Source organism: Trichosurus vulpecula, chromosome 4 (genome assembly GCF_011100635.1).
Source record: "Trichosurus vulpecula isolate mTriVul1 chromosome 4, mTriVul1.pri, whole genome shotgun sequence".
Lineage (NCBI taxonomy): Eukaryota > Metazoa > Chordata > Mammalia > Diprotodontia > Phalangeridae > Trichosurus > Trichosurus vulpecula.
In genome coordinates, this window is record NC_050576.1 from 287559461 (window position 1) to 287581024 (window position 21564).

Sequence of the window (21564 nt, forward strand, 5' to 3'; positions counted from 1 at the left end):
GCCAACAAAACTGGGTCACCAAGTGCAAGAGCAGGGCAAAGAGTAAAAATGACCACATTGGGAAGAAAAAGCCAGGTGTGAAGAGCTTAAATGCCAAGTAGAAGAATTTATATCTGGCCCAGGAGGTAACTGAGAGCCACTGGAGGTCACTAAGCAGAAGGAAGTGACATGATCCATCTGGGCTTTAGAAAAATCACCTTGGTAGCTGAGTGGAGGTGAAAGACTTGAGGCAGGGAGACCAATTAGAAGGCTATTACAATAGTAAAGTCAAGAGGTCATTAGGCCCTGTAGTAGAGGAGCAGTTACATGAGTGGAAGAAAAGGATATATTAGGAGAGCTGTTGTGAAAATAGAAACAAGATTTCACAACAGATTAGATATATGGGGTATGCACGAGAGGCTAAGCATGATAACAAAATTGTTGGCCTGGTTGACTGGGAAGGTAGTGGTGCTCTAAAGAGTAATAAAAAAGTTGGGAAAATGAGAGGGTTTGGGGAAAAGAAAATGGGTTATCTTTTGGATAATGTTAAGTTTGATATGTCTTCAGGATATCCAGTTCAAGACATCCCAAATGCAGTGGATAATGTGGAACTGGAGCTCAAGAGACAGACAGAATTATAGACATAGATATATAGATATGGATATATGGACAGATATAGATATGTGTATATATAAATACATATGTACATATAATATATATATATTATAGATAGATAAGTGTGTGCATGTATACATACTCATATATTTTGGAACCATCTTCATAGATAATATAATTGAACCCATGGTAGCTGATGACATCACCAAGTCAGCTGGCACAGACAGAAAAGAGACTTACAAGCAGGTGTGAAGTGGATGGAAAGCCAGAACAGAAGACTCAGAAAGGAGTGGTTGACTAGACAAAAGGAAACCAGGAGAGAGAAGTGTCATGAAACCTACAGAGGTGAGGAGGATAGGGTGTCTTAATAGTGTCAAATGCTACAGAGATCAAGACGGATGAGGATTCAGTAAAGACCATTAAATTTGGCAGTTACCAGACCACTGGTAACTGTGAAGAGAAAAGATCTTAACATCATTAATAACCATAATGGTAGTTATTGATCTAGAGCCAGCCATCTTGGAGAATGATGTCAAGTGGGCCTTAGGAAACATTGCTAACAATAAGGCTAGTGGAGTGATGAAATTCCAGGTAAGCTACTTAAAACCCTAAAAGATGATACTGTTAATACGCTGCATTCAATATGCCAGCAAATTTGGAATACTTAACAGTGACCACTAAATTGGAAAAGATCAGTTTACATCCCAATCCTAAAGAAAGGCAATGCCAAGGAATATTCAAATTACTGAACAATTGTGCTCATTTCACATGCCAACAAGGTTATAATTAAGATTCTGTAAGCTAGGCTTCAGCAATATGTGAATCAAGAATTACCAGAAAAGCAAACTGGTTTTGAAAGAGGCAGAAAAACCAGAGACCAAATTGCCAACATTCACTGGGTTATTGAGGAAGCAAAGGAGTTCCAGAAAAACGTAGACTTCTGCTTCATTGACTACACTAGAGTCTTTGACTGTGTGGATCACAAAAAAAAATGTGACAAGTCCTCAAAGAGATGGGAGCATCAGATCATCTTACTTGTCTCCTGAAGAACCTGAAATGAACATACAACAACTGATTGGCTTAAGATTGGAAAAGATTGTATACTGTCAACTTATTTAACTTATATGCAGAGTACATCATGTGAAATGCCAGGATAGATGAATCAAAAGCTGGAGTTAAGGCTGATGGGATAAATATCAACAATTTCAGATATACAGACAATACCACTCTGATGGTAGAGAGTGAAGAAGAACTAAGAAGACTCTTGATGAGGGTAAAGGAGGAGAGTATAAAAGCTGGCCTAAAGCTTAATATAAAAAAAAACTAAGATACTGGCAACTGATCCAGTCGCTTCCTGGTACAAAGAGGGAGAAGAAATGGAAGCAGTGTCAGATTTCATATTCTTGGGCTCGAAGATGACTGCAGATGGCATCTGCAGCCATGAAACTAAAAGATGTTTGCTCCTTGGAAGGAAAGCTATAGCAAATATGGACAACATACTAAAAAGCAGAGACTATCTCGATGAAAAAGGTTCTTATAGTCAAAGCCAGGGTTTTTTTCCCAGTAGCAATGTATAGCTGTGAAAGCTGGACTATAAGGAAAGCTGAGCACCACAGAACTGATGCTTTTGAATTGAGATGCTGGAGAAGATTTCTGAAAGTCCCCTGGAGGGCAAGGAGATCAATTCTGTCAATACTTGAAGAAATTAATTTCATATACTTCAATATTTTGGCTTAAATACTTTGGCCACATACAAATAATGAGAAGTCAGGACTCACTGGAAAAGACCTTGATGTTGGGAAAGACTGAAGGTAAAAGAAAGGGAGGCCAGCAGACAATGAGATGGCTTGATAGTATGGAAACAAGGAACATGAATTTGAACAGACTTCGAGAGAGAGTGGAGGATAAAGGGATCTGGTGTGCTATGGTCCACGAGGTCACAAAGAATCAGACAGGACTGAATGAATAGCAACAACAACAAACTGTGGAGGAGGTCATTTCATTTGAATGATGATGTTCTGATTTTGACAGATTTAGAAGAAAGCAAGAAGGGAGGAAGTGGAGGTACCTATTATGGCTAGCAGTCTCAAGGAGCTTAAAGGGAAAGGTTATAAAAGTTACAAAACAGTAGCTAGTGGGAGTGATAGGATCAAGTGAAGATTGGTTTTTGTTTTGTTTAGTTTCTTTGCTTGTTGGTTTTGGTTTGGGGTCTTTTGTTTGTTTTAAAGAATAAGGGAAACATGGATGTATTTGTAGGCAGCAGTTAAGGAGCCATTAAGGGGAGAAAGTTTGGAGATAAAGCAAAGTGGGGATAAAATTGGGGAAAATCTCCTAAAGATGATAAGAGAGTATCTGACCAAGACAACATGAAGAAGGGTTGGTCTTGGCAAAGAAAAGTTCACCAGAGGTAAAGGAGGAAGTGGGGGGGGGGATTTCCGAATAAAAATAACAAACAACAGTAACAGCATTTACATAGCACTTTAAGATATGTCATGTCATTTGATTCTCACAACCCCATGAAGGAGGTGCTATTTATAAAATGAGTATTCCCATTTCATACAAATGGTGTGAAGGGAGGAGCAGACAGGGAGAGGAAAGAGTTCTCAGCAAATGGCCTCAATTTTTCAATGAAAGACCAAACGAAGCCCTGCTTTATAGTCTTTGCTGATTTTTTTCACTGATCACAGTGAACATTTAATAATCGGCTCCCCCACCCCAGTTTGAGCTGGCTCCAGGATACTACTGGATTAGGGAGAGAGGGAAAGTTTATCTCAGGCATGTAAAAACCTTGTGTACAAAAACCCAACAGGCAAAATGTGAAATGCTGAATATAATGAACAGCTGCTAGCAGGCTGGTTTGACTGGAGGGAAAGAGTGACAAAGCAAAGTAATATAGAATAAGCTTAGAAACTCCATTGGGAGCTAAAATGGGGGGGGGGAAGCTTTAAATGCCAAAATAAGGATTTTGCATTTTATCATAGAATAAATAAAAGACGCTTCAATTTTTTGAGTAAGATTTGTATTCTAGAAATATCCTATCCATTTGGGTGCATGGTTGATGGCTTTTTGATGTAGTATAAATTTACTTTTCCGATATGGTGGCAGTTTCACCAATGCTACTTTCTAGTAAGAGGGAAGTGAGAACCAGCAAGTCTATGGGCGTTATTTTATGGTCAAAAAATTACCATCTTAGGGTAAGCTCCCATGAACTCAATGATTCAGTATTTTTTCCAATGAATTTGTTTCAAACTTTTATCCCTTTTCTCTAAATAACTAGTAAAACCATTTTTGAAAATGCATTTCTATTTCTAGGTGAGTTAATGGAAAACACAGAGTGAACTCACAGCAAAGTCGAATCTGGTGGCAGTGGTGGAGAAAGATACAGAAGAAGACCATGTTGAGGAATCTGAGAGATACCAGACAGCAAGGCTGAGGTTATAAATAGAAGGGAAAATTACAGACAGGATAAAGGGTTTGGACCTATCCCTGCATGCATGGAGGATGCCCACTTTGTTTGATTCTCGCATATCCTTCACTACCTCATTACTCTAAAATGTAACCAGGTTTAATTTCAGAGTCAACAGAATAGGATTAGTATTATTTCATGGGAACCTTTGCATTCTACCACCCTCCACCCCCCCCCAAAATATCACCTGAGTAAGGATGACAGAAATTATTTTAAAGAGACAAAGAGCTTTTCATTCCATAGAGACACAAATGATTTTAAATGGAAATGCTTGATTGACGTAACACTAGTGTAGAATTATAATGCTGTATGAGTTTCAATTGAATTGCAATTAGTCACTCAATCAACATATGTAAAATGGTTGAAATCAGATCCTTTCTGTTTTTAAAGGAGGAAAATTGAAGGCAGTACGGGGCCAATGGAACATGAAATGGGAGGAGAGTTTGCCATCAAACAGGATAGAGATGGAGGCAGTCTGCAGACAATCTTTGAAGCCTTCACAATTTTGACCCGTGTCAGCCCTGTTTTCTTCCAAGTTTGCTGAAACAAAAAGAATTTGTCCACAAAGTCATTTTGTCCAATAGCCAATGCTTTGCATGATTTATGGAATTTGCTTCATTTGTGGTTTGCTTTTTTTTTTTAACACAGTGGACTTCATATAAAAGATCTTTGTTCCCAAAGTAACTGAAATATTAAGCAATTCAATTGAAAATATGAAAAAATAGACATTATCACTTTGTAAAGAGTTGACTACAAATTAAATTGATCCCATAAACAAAAATCAATCTTACTACTGGATAGTAACCCTTTCATCTACCTTTTTAAAAGATCCTTTAAATTCAATTAAGAAATTATTCTATTAATCTAAACATCAATTTATAACTTGTTCCTGGGTTAAATGTGGAGCAATGAAATAAAGTATTTCATACCTTTGTACTGGATTTCAGTTTTACTTTAGGTCTGGCTTGTTCCCTGGCTTCACGAATAGCTTTCTGTGTCGGACCTTCTGGTTTATCTTCTCTGTCACATCTGTGACCTACTATAAAATAAAACAATTTCATTTATGTATGATTATTTTTACTCTTTTGAAATAAAGTTGCTTCTAACAGAAAAATAATATCAGCCCAATATGATGATGAAATAAATAATAGTGAAAAAAGATTCTACCTAATTATTTAATAGACCATAAAACTAAAGGAAGGGGCAGGTAGGTGGCGCAGTGAGTAGAGCACCAACTCTGGAGTCAGGAGGACCTGAGTTCAAATCCAGCCTCAGACACTTGACACATGTACTAGCTGTGTGACCCTGGGTAAATCACTTAACCCCAACTGCCCTGCCAAAAAGCAAAAAAAAAAAAATAAGACTAAAGAAATATGAGAGAAAAATGGGGAGGAAAAAGGAAAGATAAAAGAGAATATAAATGTCTGACACAAAGGGAATGGAATACTATTTTCTATATAAGATCTAAAAATGAGAACAAGGGAAGAAAAATCAATAGTTTAAAATACCTATAATATAATCTCCTAATCGTTTCTTAATAATTAATGAATAGCACCAACAGGAAATAAAATGCTAAAATTGAAAGAAAAAATGTTTCCAATTTTTTCTGCCTTCTTCTCTTTGCTGTTTTGCTCTTTCATCTGCTTCAGTTGATGATGAGATTATAATGCTAAAAACATGACCAAGTAAATCATCTTTGTGCTGAGACTAGGACATGAAGTACCAAAAAAAGACCAACTAAAACACCTACAGAAACCTGGATGTTTCTCTTTAACAGAGCCCCCTTCTGCAATCATGGCAGCAGTCTCATGCTCTAAAGGTCTAGCAGCTTGTAGCTGATGCACACCCACAAGGCCATTTCTGGTTAAAGGTCGAAGAAGGATAGAGTCCCCCTATGAGATAGGTCATCTTACAAAGTAGCAGACTGTGACATTCCACTTTCCATCCTGAGACTTCAGAACTACCTATCAGTGGGGAATGGGAATACTTAGCAGTTACCTCCAATTCTTATTCTAAACTGGTGCCAGTGAACTTGGAAAAAGTAAATGCTGTGATTTCTCTAGTCATGGCAGCTGTTTGAGGTGATGGTAGAGTTTTGTTAAATACCCTTCATTTCTTGCCATCTATTTCTACAATCTGTTAGTGGGCTAGGAAAACCATCTAAGTCCATGTAGTGTCAATGTATTTTTGCTTAATTTGAAGATCTTCCCATCCATCAATAGGCCCACTTGACCTGCTTAAGTGACATGGAAGCCTGTGGTGGGAGGAGCTTGCTGAAATGGTCAAGCAGGAAGGGTGGAGCAGAGCTGAGAGAAAGAAAGTTGGTCAGAGCAGTCGGAACTGAGGCAGAGAGAGGAAGCAGGCAGGCAACTAGCTGTGAATGTTTGCTTGTGGGAAGGCCCCAGCAGGGGGAGGGTTTTGGGATGGCGGTGCACCCTGCACTGGTATTGTGTAATGAATTTCTTTGTTGCTATGATGGATTTGGCTTTCTGATGTTGGGATGTGGCTTTCTGGTGTTTGAATAAATATTTTGGTTCTATCTTCCATATGGAGAGTCTGTTATATTTTGTGACTCAGAACTACACCAGCATATCCAGGACCGCTGTGGGCGCTGTGAATATCATGTTAGCCAAATAGTCCAGTAGCATGGGCCTCTGCTATTATCCCCCAACAGAGAAGATAGAAGACACTAATGGTCAATGAAATTGGATGCCATTAGAGAAAGAAAAACCCAGTCCTACAAGTAAACCCATAAATATAGGATTGAGGCCAGGTGTCAAGTGCCACCCTAAATGTCTTTTGGTTCCACTTTTAAGAATGCTTGCCAGAAGCTGCAGGCCCCTAGAATAGAGTGAAGGATGACAGCTGAAACTATAAAAGAACTAAGTTTACTGTATTAGACAATGTATATACTCTACATGCACAATGAACACACACAATTCCAAAAAACCAGCCTTGACAAAAGTCGTAGATAAAAGTAAAAAATCACTAGACTGGCACTTCAGAACACATATTCCAGAACTGTTCCAATATTGCCAAGGTAACAAATATTTACACTAAGAGCAACTGCTTCTGAATAATTTCTACAAGGTAGCAAGAACCAACATGTTTTCCCTTTTAATCACATAAGCACAACTTTTCATTGTAAATGTATTTTTGAACATGTATCATACATATTTTGACAAAATAATAAATATTCCCAAATGCTAAATTTGTGCCATCTTCCTAAGGTTACAAATCACACAGAATTTAATTTACCTTAATTTTAAATGGCAGGGGGGCAGAGCCAAGATGGCCACGTTAAAACAGAGTCTTACCAGAGCTCTCTCACAGGCTCTATCAGTTACCTATAAAAAAGTGAATCTGAGCAGATTTGAGAGAGTGAAAAGCCGCTAGCAGTCTGAGTGGGGCAAATTTCCAAGCCAGGAGAGGCGACAGGACGGATCTCTAGACTAGGAGAGCTCGCGGCATGCAGAGCTGCACCAGACAGCACCAAAGCGGAACTATCTGCAGAAACCAGCCAGCGACCCAGGCTGGGAGAAAGCTGGGCAACCGAAACTGGCGGGGATCCCCAGGCCTCCCAACACAGGATGAGAGTCTGTAGAAGCAACGCAGCAGTGCAAAGCCACCAGCCGTCAGGCATCAACTCCTGAGGCTTGCAGCCCAAAGGTTTGAAACATATCTTCTCAAACTTCCAGGAGACATAATGGCCAGGTAAACAGCTCTAATCCCTCTCCCCCACCTCCCACCCAGAGAATTCCTCAGGGAAAAACGCTGGAATAGAGGAGACAGAAGTGGGGCTTCAGTGGCTGAGCACTGAGAGCTCCTGAGTCCCAGAGGGGCAGAGCCAGCAGGGATCAACACCAGGAGCCCAGACATACCCTTGCACCCCCAGGGGAAGTGGCAGACACCAACACAGACAACAAAGAGCTGAGACCATTGCTGAAGAGCAACAGTGCTGGAGAGCAGCCCCAGGGGAAGAGGAGACCTCAGGCAGCCAGACTCTTCCCCCACACCCCGGGAAACTGAAGGCTATAATTCACAAAGTCAGTACCTAGACTCACAATCCCTAGAACAAGAAACCTGGGACAGAGACCCCTGAGACCCAAAAGCAGAAATACACTGTAAAGCTAGGAAAAAGCTAACCAACGTGAAGAAGAACACAAAAATACCGAGGACCACTGATTCTTTTTATGGACATAGGCATTCTAGGGTAGTATCCCAAAGAGATCACACAAGTGGGAAAAGGACCCATATTTACAAAAATATTTATAGTGGCTCTTTTTGTAGCAGCAAAGAATTGGAAATCAAGGGGATGCCCATCAATTGGGGAATGGCTGAACAAGTTGTGGTATATGAAGGTAATGGAATACCATTGTGCTATAAGAAATGGGGATGATACGGAATTCATAATAACCTGGAAAAAGCTACACAATGTAATGCTGAATGAGCGGAGCAGAACCAGGAAAACATTACACACAACCACGGATATATGGATTCTGTGATGACTAACCCTAATAGACTTCGCTCTTCTCAGCAATACAAGGTGCAAAGACAACTCCAAAAGACTCACGATGGAGAATGCTATCTACAACCAGAGAAAGAACTATGAAGTCTGAACGCAGATTGAGGCACACTTAATGTTCGCCTTTTTTTCCCTTTTCTTTTCTCTTTTGTTTTTGTTTTTGTTTTGGGTTTTTTTCTTTGGTTCTGTTTCTTCTTTCTCATGATTCATTCCATTGGTCATAATTCTTTACAACTTGACTATTGTGTAAATAAGTTCAATGCGAAGTCATATGTAGAAGATATATTGGATTCCATGCCGTCTTGGGGATGGAGGGGAGAAGAAAATCTGGAACTCAAAATTATGTACAACCAAGAATTGTAAACTAAAAATAAAAAATCTCAAAAAAAGAGAGACAAAACAAATTTTAAATGGCAACTATATGATATAGTAGATACAGAGTGCCGGGACTGAACTCAAGAAGATTACTCTTCCTGAGTTCATATCTGACCTGAGACAGTTACTAGCTGTGCAACCCTGTGCAAGTGACTTAACCCTGTCTGCCTCAGTTTCCTCATTTTTAGAATGAGCTGGAGAATGAAATGGCAAACCACTCCAGTATCTCTGCCAGAAAAACCCTATAAAGGGTCACAAAAAGTCACACATGTTTTCAGCAATGTTGTTAGACTCCAATGAGGACAAAAATGACATCAAGGTCATCTACTACACTAACAATAAATTATTGAACTTAGCAAGGCTATAAGGCAAGACCAAAGTGGAGAGAGAGTTGGTGCACAACTTTTTGTTTGCAGAGCATTGTACACTTAAAAGCAGTCTTTGAGGCTGAGACATAACAACAGAATATGGATCAATTCCCTGCTAATTTTGGCCTGACAACACCACGAAAGGAGGTCCACCAGCTGGCCTTCCACCATCTATATGTGCAACCATTAGTTACAGCAAATAGAGAAATTTTGAATGCCATGGATAAATTTACTTACCTTGGCCAAGGATGTACACATAGATGATATGGTTGACACATGCATTACCACTGCTAGGTTCAGTGTTTGGGAAGCTCTGAATGAAAGTGTGGAAGAAAAGAGGTATTAGACTGCCTACCAAACTGAAGAGCTGCAGAGCTGTTGTGCTGACCTCATTGTGGCATGACAGTGAAACTTGGACAGTATGCCAATGCCATGCCAGAAAAATGAACGGCCTCTATTTGAATGGTCTTAGAAAGATTCTAGAGATGACCTGGGAAGATAAGGTACCAGAATTAAGGTCCTTTCTCGAGCTGAATTACCAAGAATTCAAACTCTACTGCAAAGTGTGCAACTCCAAAAGGATGGCCATGTTGTTGCAATGACAAATGTACATTTGCCTAAAAGACTATTTTATAAAGAACTCACAAAGTGCTTTGGGAAGATGATTTTATCAGACACGAAGAAGGGAATATAAATAGGCAATTATCCAAAACGTCTGGGCAAGAACTAATAAGCACCTATACTAAGATGGTGGCCATCTATCTAATTGGAGAGAAAGGTATGCTATAGAGGTAGAATCAAACACAAAGGTTCCTGAAACAATCCTTCTTCAATAATTAAGAAAATTCTGTACTCTAAATTCAAAACAAATTGAATTATAAAAGGAAAATTATTTCTTCTGTACCAAACCAGTAACTGTAAGGCAGAATATATCATTTTACATTATACCTAATGAAAGAACATAGCTCTTAACCGGGTGCCCTCAGTCAATAGACTCTTACCTCTAGCACTTTGGTTAGACATAGTTCAATATGAAGTTTATACATGCTCATGCTCTAGTGGCTGATGGTGTCTTTCCATAGGCTAGGAAGACATGACAAAGAAATCAAGAGAAAAATAACTGGATGTGGAAGCTCCATAGAGGAGCTTCAAGGGAAGGACAGAGATCTTCCCTTAAACAATTTGAAAAGGATGATGTTGAAATCCAGCTTAACGATTTCCTTTATGACCTCATTATGGAAGCCCAGAGTCATAGAATGTTTGCATCAGAAGGGTGACTAGTGCCCAATCATTTTCTATACGAGGACATGAGCTGCAAAGAGATCGGTGACTGCTCAAGACTTCTCCTCTGTTTATTCAGTGGTAGGGACAACAATGTCGAGCCTGGAGGCAGATGGGTGAGCTTCAGAGAAGGGGTGGGAACATCTTCTTTTGAGAATGGCAGGAAGAATGAAAAGAAAGATACAAAGGTATGTCGGCATGAAAACAACAGTAGATGAAACAAATCATCCTAGGCTGCCTCCACATTTTAGAAAAGGACCGGCTGAGTAGGCAAAGCTGGGAGAGAAGCATTAGGAATAAAGGATTTAAGGGATTATGGAGAAAATCCACAATAATTGCTCTGGGAATAAATACATTAGGGAATAAAAATGAGATTACCAAAATGACAGCCAAGAATCAATGAGGACCAAGCTAACATTTATAAAACAGTATAAATGGAATAAAAATGTGCATGTGGGGAAAAATATTAAGATAATGAAAAAGTAACTAGAACAACTTTAAAGAAAGTGAAATTACAGCTTTGTATATAGCAACTTATTGTTAATCTTTAAAAAGGAAAACTTTTAAAGTTAATATTTATTAAGTGCTTGTTACACACAAAGAACCATGCTAAAGGCTCTCCGGAGATCTCTAGGATAATCCATTAAAAACTGGCATAAGACCTGAGGCAGAACAAATCTGGGTGATAATGAGTACCATAGTACCATAAAAGCAAGCGTCATCTCTTTATAAACAGCATGGCCCTAAAATCCCACTGGCCCCACTGTTCTTGACTTTCAAGCAGGACCGCAAAGGGGCATCCACTCCTCTAATTTCATGATGTACTTCTTTGTCAGAGATTAATAACCAAATTAATTTTACCTTCCTTACTGAAAAGAGCATACCAATCCATTTTTTATAGCTTGACTCCAAATTACTATTATTCTAAGTGGCAGGCTGCCTGGGTTTGAAGTTCGTTTTTTCCTAACTACTCTTCCTGATTCCATCCATTATCAGTTCCATTCCTCAGGTGTCCCCATCTCGCTCTATGATTTTGCCCTCTGAAAATTTCATTCTACTGTTAACAAACTGCCCTTCATATTCGACCAGTCCTCCCCCAAAAAGTGCTTTTTTTATATTTTGTATTTGCTTATAACGTATACACATGTTGTTTCCCCGCAAAAAAAATGTAAGCTTCTTAAGGACAAGAACCATTTCCCTTTTTCTATGTATCCTCAGCCCCTATCACCATAACTGTCTTACCAAGCACGCTTATTAAGTTGAAGTGAATTGAATGTCAGGTGCTAAGTATACAATTAGGGTAACCGACTGGCCTCAAACCTGTCAGTTTTTTTGTCAGTGAGTTAGGGGGATATCTACCCCAAGCATGTGAAGAATTTCCCTGGCTGAATGGGGCAGATGAGAACAATTTGTTTCCAACAGCCATGAAGGCAGCTGAAGCCGGCTCTGTAGAGTACTTGGAGCTTGGTCAGGCTTCAAAGACACCAAGGTTATTCAGTGCATCTCCGGCCATCACCAGTTATCTTGACTTTTATCCTGCCACTGGACTTCAGTGACTCAGAAAAGAAAGAGGGAGGCTGTGCAACTCTGCCTCACTTAAATCCAATTCACATGCAAATCAAGACATCACTGCACAGTGTCATAGGTCCTCTTTGAAAAGGGAGGAAGGAAACAAAAGGTAATGAATGCCAGGTTTAGGGTAGAGATCCTGTGAATGGAGAGAAGAGATACTGAGGAAGGGGACAAGACTGGGCAATTGGTGAAATATGAGGGGAGGTACAATGAAGAGAAGAATCAAGGATAACTCCAAGTTGGTTAAGCCGGCTAATTAGAATGATGACGGAGCCCTCAACAGAAAAAGGCTGACTAAGAACTTAACCAATAGTTACTTCATAATATGAATAACAAACAGTGAATCGTTCCCAGTAAATAAAAAGCTAAACCCCTTTAAATTTCCTTGAAAAACTGTCTATGGATACTGTTTCTACTAAACCACCTGGAGGAAACAGGAATGAAAATAATACTGTGTAAAGAGGCAAGAGAATCTATAAATACAAATTTTACTATTTCATTATCAAAAAGTATAAAAAATTTACAAACAATTCTCAGCAAATACTGAGTAAATACATTTCCATCATATAAATTTGACATACACGAACACAATTCTTATCAACAAATAACAAAATGTAGAAATGAAAAGCCAAAACTAATAGCCTTAAGTGCTGCATTAATGTGTTGTAGGTAGCATTTTTTTCTTTACAAATCCTGCAAGTCAGGTTTTTTTTAATTTCCATTTCAATATTTAAACTGCACTCATCCTCCCTTATACATTAACATGCCAAAAATAATAAAATGCAATTTTAGAGTTTGATGGTCCACATGAAGTTTTTTGGAAACAGGTTTTACTATTTCACATTACCATATATTAAATTTCATATCTTCTTAAATAAAAGCTGACTTTAAAATAATAAAAATAGCAGCATATTTCATAAACTTTTAGGCATAAAAAGTAATTTGTGGTTTGCAAGTATTCCACAAAGGAAAATCATAGTGTAAATAAAAAAGACAATAAATTATTTTTTAAAAATTATCCTGCTTCTATGTAAACATAAAATATGTCTATGTTAGATTGCTGCCTAACTTGTTAAATAAGTCCTAGTTCATGTTAATTGGTATAAGACAAAAATGTGTGTGATTTTCCATAGATTAATGAAAGATGGTTTTTCTGGTCAAGTTCCATGATTTCATCCATGTGGGGAATACCTGACATGGAAACTTCTTACACCAAAGCAGACTGGTTCCTTATTGTCTTAGAGAGTTGCCTGGACTGATGAAGAATTAAGTGACTTGTCTAGGGTCACACAACTATGATATCAGAGGCAGAACTCAAACCTAATTCTCCTTGACTACAAAGCTGACCCTCTTCTTCTCTACTATACTACACTGCCACTCAGGGCAATATTTATACCTCATAAGTATGAAAAGAATGCAATAACTAATGATCATTCACTATTACATAATTTCTCCTAGGGTTTTTCTTGTTCTTCTGAATATCCTATAAGAACAAACATATAATTTAAAAAACTCTTATTAAAATAGCTCTGATTCATTAAAATTTTCTCCTGCCCTTGATATGGAATTGATGGAAGCACTCTGAAGTACTTCTATGACCTTGACAGCCTGGTCTAAAATTTTTAAAAAGCCTAAAACTATAGATAAGAAAAGCACACTGCCAGAGATAAGCAGAGCATTGTCAGCACTGACAGCCTTAGACCCTGCATTGCATGAAAGTTCCTCAGACAATTCTACTGATTACATATCAAACTATCAATGGAATAAAAGACAAGACAACTAAATACTTCATACTGGAAGAGGCAAACAGAATTTGCAAAGAAGTCATTCCTAAAGTGAAAATGCTTATTTTGTGCATTAGTTGAGATTATGTCTTCATTTGTTCAGGTAAAATGTAAAGTTTATACTTTTGGCCAAAGTTTGATATGATCTTAAAAGGAAAGACTCAGCACAAAGTGTTCTCCAAATTTAGTTATGAATACCAAAGCAACACATGATTGAAGGTAATGTCTGAATATAAAATTAGTCAACATTTCAAAGTCAATTTCACAGGAGTCATAACTAATGCATCATCATGCCATTCTAATCACAGTAATGAAACAATTTGTAGAATCACTGAACTTTGGAACTGGAAGGAAACAGGGTTCATCTAAGCTCAACCTTCTATTTTGTAATCTTCGCAGCTTTAAAGAAATGTAAAATGCCTCTTTGTTGTTGTCCTTAGCATTGTGGGGAGGCCTCAGTTCATTCTCATCTTTAACATTCCTGACACTCTTTTTACAGATTTTTGTCATTCTTTTGTACTCCTTTCTTTGGTTGTATACTCCTTCCATTTTTTGGTTCATATTCATTTATAAGCAGAGTTCCTCAGAAAGGTCCTTCTATAGCTCTTCATTTGTTTGTTTAGTTTTAAACACCTCCTCCTTGATGGGCTTTTACATTTTAGCACACCCCATCCCTCTCTCTCTTGAACCATATTCCCTCTTCTTCTCTCCAGCAACCTGATTATAGCTTCCTTTCTCTAAATTTCCTTACTTAGCTCTGGTGTGGGGATATGTTTACTAAATTTGTTTTACCTCTAATCTCAGGGACCTGGAGGCTATGTCCTGTTTCCAAATTCCTTAACGTTGTTTGAAGTCCTGTAATCTAAAGAATAAAACAGATATTATAAGGTTGTATTTCTTGTATTACCAATAAAATGAAACACATGACTTAAATAGGCCCAATCTGATCATAAAATATTAAAATGGATTATAATGCTTATCTAGCTTTAGAACTTCAAGGATCTATAATACATCAATATGGGTACTCCCTCCACTGATTTAATTCTCCCTAAAACAAGTATATGATCTTAGAGAGCCGCTATAGTTGAATTATGTATCACCTTATGGCTATAATAGCGATGATGAGATTCTCCAAGTTTCAGATACACAATATATATAACTGACCCATTTCCAAGTGTTAGATTTTAATTTGGTAGGGCCTGCTAGAGTTGATACTCATATGGCACAGCTTTTGAGAAAACAAGGTCATCATTACACAATGATTATATGACAGCAGAACTTTAATGGAAGGATAATTATTTACCTTGTTTTAATTATCTGAAGACTTGAAAAATGAATTCTGTGTAAAAGTGCCTACACTAAAAATAATTTATATGATTTTATGAATCAAAAACTTTTGCTAGTTTTAATAACAGCTTACATTTATTTAGTACTTTAAGGCTTAAAAAGTAAAAACATTATCACATTAAATCCTCACAACAGCCCTGTGAGGCATCTTGTACTAGTACAATTAATTCTTTTTTGTAAATGAGGAAATGGACACTCTGAAAGGATTAAGTGGCCTTCTCATGATCACATGACTGAAAGTCACAAGCCAGGATTTGAACCCAGGTATTCTGACTCCAAGTCCAGGGCTTTTCCCACTATATCATGCTGCTGGACATTCATAATATAGTACTTTGTTTTGTAAGATGTTTCTTCTGATTTTAAACTGGCATAGAATTACTTCATTCATTCTTGTAATATGTCTACGAGATAGAAGGCGAATATTGCTATTCAAGGACTTATCCAAGGTTTAATAAAGACTTTCAGTCAGATACTCTCCCCACAAAGGCTCTCTGTTGACTTAAATATATTTTATATTAAGATTTGTTTTGGTTGGTGAAGTAGAGATTGAACCACCCCAAAGTTATACTTAGGATTTCTCTAATAAATTAAACCTTTAAAAATTTCATCCCTCTAATGTAGTATATAGAGAGCTTTGCCAAGACAACACTTTCGTCTATTTTATTCTATCCTTTCTCCTTATTCTATCTGCCATTAGCAACCTTTTTTCTTTCTTGGTGATTATCACCTCATCAAATTCAAAGGATAGATTAGTTTTCACAAAATGCCCTTTAACAACAACAACAACAATAACTAAGCTTTCTATTTATCTTTGGCAGTCAAATGGCTTTCATCAGATCTTTATTGACTCATGGTCATTCACTTCATTGGTCATTATAAAGTCTAAAATCCCTTTCTAAAGCCATTTTTTCTATATTTAGGAATAAAAGAAACAATAAGCTAAAATTCTGATTCAACTTTCAATTATAAGAGATCAATTATCAACACTACAATTTATCTGTAAGTATGTAGCAAATCTTGCATACAATTAATTGGTAGCCTATAGTGTTGTGTATACTATTATGCTTAATTATTTTCCTTATTTACATATTATACTCTGATATTATTCTCAATATACTTGAAAAGGGACAGCCTTAAAAATTAAACACTTAACTATTTCTTGCTACAGGGAAGATATAAGAGAAGTTTGTTCAGATTGGTGCTAACAGTCCTAAAAGAGAACTCTTTATTCTCAACATGGCCAGGGTTCTACAGAGGAAACAGAAAGAGATCAGAATGGGGAAAGGAACTGCTTCCTTATCTTTTTAAATTTTATAGGAAAGATTCAATTTCTTAATTTTGTTGAGAATAAATTTTGAGAACACAATACTTTGCTATATTAAAAAGTAAGTACAAAGGCACAATAAAAAGAAAAAAAATTAAAACTTGGTTTATCAACTATCTTGAATTATTTATTATTTATCACTGAGAGATGACAATAATGTCCATTTCACTTTCAGGTTCCATAAACAATACAAGTGTTTCTAAGTTAATAAATGTGTTCCTTTAAAAAAAAAAGTCTTCAAAGTAAATTTCTGTAAAATGAGTTACCCAATGATTTCCAGTATTAGTTAAGGAAAGTAATCCTATGAAAAAAATAGGGTCCATAAGGAAAAAAGAGAAGATATCAGTGGCACTGCAGGCACGCTTCTGGGAAGAGAGCGTGAAAACCTCCATTTTGGCTAAAGCCAATCTAGCAGTTTCCTGAGCTACGTCTCACAAAAACAAAGGGTTGATTTCGGCTAGAAAGGCAAGAAAGAAGTTTTCAGGGCCACTGAACCTGAGGTATGCCAAATCACAAAGAAGAGCTATGCAGCTCAAGGCCGAAAACCTTCTTAGGAATAGTCACTTCAGTGCTCGAGGGGTGGGATTTGGAGTGGGGGGTGGGAGGGAGGTTCACCCCTTCTGGCTGATACATTTCTGATGAGGAGATTGGATACTTTTCATGGTTCTGGATATATTTTCTATTACCATATTCTTAACAGCTAATTTTTGAACAAACGCAATCATAAAACTTACTATAATCATTAATAAATAGCAAAGTTAGTTGTTATTATATGAACTGAAACTCCTCAGCAAATAAAATACAGAATAATCAATGGTAGCAATTACTCAATTTCAGCAGTGCAGGTCTTAACTAGAGGTAGACCAATGAGTCTGCTACGTTTCCAATTGCTTTCTGTATATCTTTACTAAGATGTCCTACCAACATCTCACTCCACATGCCCAAACTAAAATAACATCCTCCTGCTCACCTTAAACCTGACTTTCCTCCCAACTTTCTTTTTCTGTTAATTGTACCAGCATCACTCCAGTCAGGCTTGAAACTTCAGAGTCATTTCTGAGTCTTCTCTCTTCCTCACTGTCAATATCCAATTGATTGCCAATTTCTGATGCTTTTACCTTCACAATATGCCTTGCATTTATCCTTTCCTTTTCACTAAAACTTCCACTGCCCTAGTTCAGGACTTCATTACTTCTTCCCTAGACTGTCACATCATCCTACTAACTGTTCTCCATGTTCCTAATTTCTCCTTTCACCAGTCTATCCTTCATATAGTTGCTAATTTTTCTAATGTACAAGTTTGACAATTTGACTCTCTTGCTCAGAAACCAATTGCTTATGCTCAATTCTCAAAGTATGATACAGGGATCCTTGGGGGACCTCAAAACTCCTTTGAGGGTCTATGAAGTCAAATCTATTTTTATAACCACACTAAGACTTTTAATTTCTAATACAGTAATTATCAATAGATATAATCTACACAAAGAAAAGCTCTTTGAGGTGTCCTCAATTTTTAAGAGTATAAAGGGGTCCCAAGACCAAAAAGTTTGAGAATTATAGTAGCCTATAGTAGAAAACAGAAATTCCTCAACCTGAAACTTAAAGCTCTCTAACTGTGCTCTCCAGCTCCAAACGACCTTTCCATAGTACTTTCCTTCAAGCACTTTTTGTCCCAGCCATCCTCCAGCCTCGGCAGTATGCTCTCCATTCATCCTGTCAAAATACTTCGGTCTCTTCAAGGCCTAGTTTAGCTATCCTCTTACAATGACGCCTTTTCTGACCCCTCAAGTAGAAAAAACTCTTTTCCTTCTCAATTTTTTTTGTTTGCCTGCACTTGGCAGACACTTTGCAAATGTTGATTCCATTGAGCTGGCTTCCTAAGGTACCCAGCTAGATAACAGCAGGGTTGGCACTAGCACCCAAATCTCCTCTGATCTTTGCCATCTTTGATCTAGACTATGTTGCCTCTCTGGCATTCTCCTAAGTCTATGTGGGAGACTGGAAGACTGAGCCTGAAAAGAGCCTTGTATGGGTTAGTGAAACAAGCCAAACTAACCATCAGCAGGGATGAGTAGAATCACATTTACAAGAAGATAATGTATCTCAGTCTCTTTAAAACCATAAAGTACAATATAATGCAAGCCCTTATTGGTAACAAGGCATATAAAGTATCTGCTTGTGGAAAAAAAATATACATATAGTGCTGAAAAAATTCTGCTTTTATAGGCTAAGAAATATAATAAATACCAATTCAACTATATATTTCAATGGTTAAAAGATATTGGTGAGAATGAGTCCAAATTCTTTTTTTAAAATAAAGACACAATTAATAAAACACTTTTTTAAAAATATATTGTAGAGAATACAGCAATGCTTGCTTTCCCCTAAATTCTACAAGAATAACCTGTGGGGGAAAGAGGAGGAGCCTTTTGTGGTAGTTTTGACTAATCATCTCGTTACCTGCCCAACTGCTTTGTCTCTTTCCAAGGAGGTAAGCATTTTCTGCCTCAGTAAAATATGGTGCCTGTCATGCAACACCCTTATAGTTGGCTCATATGATGCATAATGTAACTTCAACCTACGAAAAATAAAAGGCCAATTGCATTTTAAAGGGCAACTGAGTTAAATCAGTGATTTCCATCTAAATAGGTTTTTTGCACAGGATCACAAATAAACCATACAAAGGTCACCACACAAGAGATAGCAAGCATTATTTTGCATACAACCTCTTCTAGCAGTATGGAAAAAAAGCACATTAGTCATGAGATAACTAGTTCTTTATTTCCTATAAAAACCTTTTGCTGTGTTTGACTACATTTCAAGGTATATGTCTGCTGTTTGCTGCAATAGAGAAAACTTCATGTATTTCCCATTCAACTCAAAAATTAGTTCAAAAAGAAAGAATACAAACTATAGACAAATAAAGAAAAAATTGCATCTTTGATGAAACAAACTAAAAGATAGCATGACAACCATAAACTAAAATTAACCTCTCCCAAATACTTAACTAAAATAGGTTAAACAGAAATAGTTATAAAATTAAACTAAATATCAAAATATTCTGTCATATTACATTGTAGAATTTTTAAAATTCAGCATAGACTAACAAAATGCTGAGATTTACTAGAAACTTGACAAGAAAGAAATTTTAAAATGTAGTTTTCCTGCGATAAATTAAGTTGCTAGTACATTCAAAGTATCTTTTCCTTGAAAATTTGGCATGACTGTATTTTTTACATTGAATCATATTTTCCCATTGGATTTTTGTTATTGATATTTTTCTTCAGTGTAGGAAACTCAAAATATTGAAATTCATTTCAGACCCTTTCATCCTCAATTTACAAGTTCTTACAGAGTTGCACCCAGGGTCACCCAGTGATTGTGTAAGAGGCAGGACTTGAACCCAGGTCTTCCTGACACCACTAAACCTGTTCCTCTCTCTTGATCTTAATTACTACTAAAAAGCTTAAAGGCTTTTTTTTTTCCTGAAATGTCCTCCAAAATCAAATAAAGATTATAAAATTCAGTTAGAGTTACTACTATTCAAAGAGACATTTTCATTACTCCATTTAAAAAGTGAAGAAACATTCCCTAATTTGTTTGTAAATTCTGACTTTGTCTACTAATAAATCTTAAAGTGGCTACAATTGTATAAATAATGATATAACTGTTTTCTGTTAGTAAGGAAAAAAGAATTTCAAAGTTGATAAGCTTGTATCATTTAAATAACATGAAGTCAACTTATAATTATTCACTTCAATAAAAGGAAACATTTTACAGATAATCACAATATAAAGGTCTGCCATGTTGAACATCCTATATCCTGACTAAGAAACCAAAACCTCTACACACACCAGCTGAGGAAGGACACAAGACTTGGGTTGTGGCACTTCAAAGTATCCTCTTAACAGGGAGGTCAGCAGGTTTCCCTAGTGCTCAAACTACTGGACTATCAGGCAGGTAGAGGCAAAATCTTAGTACCTGAAGTAAGTTTCTCTTCCAAAAGAACAAAACCATACAAAAACCCCTTATTACTATGCCAACAGGTTGGTTTGGGACCATACCTCTGTCAACATTTAAAAAAAAATTGAGAAGGCTTTATAGTTTGTAAAACCATTTACATAATTTTAATTGACCTCTACAACCCTGTGAGTAGGTATTACTAATAACAGGCATTACAAATGCTATTTTACATATAAGGAAACTGAGGTTCAGAGAAGTTACATGCTCTATCTATCATCAGTATCTAGTAAGCTCCAGAAGCAAACTCTAAACCCAACTTCCTGATTCCAAATCCAGCATGCTATCCACTAAATCCAGCAGCTAGGCAGTGTGGTAGCTAATGGACAGATCTGAAGTCAGGAAGACCTGAGTTCAAATCTGGCCTTAGCCACTATCTTTGTGATCATCGGCAAGTCAAATAATCCTGTCTGCCTCAGTTACCTGATCTGTAAAATGAACTTGTAGGGCAAGATAGATTTCTATGCCCCAATTCCTGTATATCATATTTCCCAGTTGCATGCAAAAACAACTTTTTTTGAGCATCTGCTTTTAAAACCTTGAGTTCCAAATTCTCTCCCCTCTTCCCCCCCCCCACCCACCCTCCCTAAGAAGGCAAACAATTCAACATAAGCCATGCATGTATCATTATGCAAAACACTCCCATAAATAGTCATGTTGTGAAAGACTAATTATATTTCCCTCCATCCTATCCTGTCCCCCTTTATTCAATTTTCTCCCTTGACCTGTTCCTTTTCAAAAGTGTTTGATTCTGATTACTTCTCCCCCCATCTGCCCTCCCTTCTATCATCTCCCCTTTCTTATCCCCTTCCCCCTACTTTCATGTGGGTTAAGATACCCAGTTGAGTGTGTATGTTATTCCCTCCTCAAGTCAAATCTGATGAGAGCAAGATTCACTCTTTCCCCCT

The 21564-nt window shown here is 37.2% G+C and overlaps 1 protein-coding gene across 2 annotated transcripts in view; it reads right to left on the reverse strand.

The window, feature by feature from the left end:
• Nucleotides 1-21564, reverse strand: part of SPAG16 (sperm associated antigen 16) — a 1249495-nt gene that overhangs the window by 1157636 nt on the left and 70295 nt on the right. For both annotated transcript variants that reach the window (XM_036756892.1, XM_036756890.1), the window contains exons 7-9: nucleotides 19097-19214; nucleotides 14758-14827; nucleotides 4990-5099 (exon numbers count right to left, since the gene is read on the reverse strand). In XM_036756892.1, the coding sequence (XP_036612787.1) occupies nucleotides 4990-5099; nucleotides 14758-14827; nucleotides 19097-19214 (298 nt within the window). The remainder of the gene's footprint in view (nucleotides 1-4989; nucleotides 5100-14757; nucleotides 14828-19096; nucleotides 19215-21564) is intronic.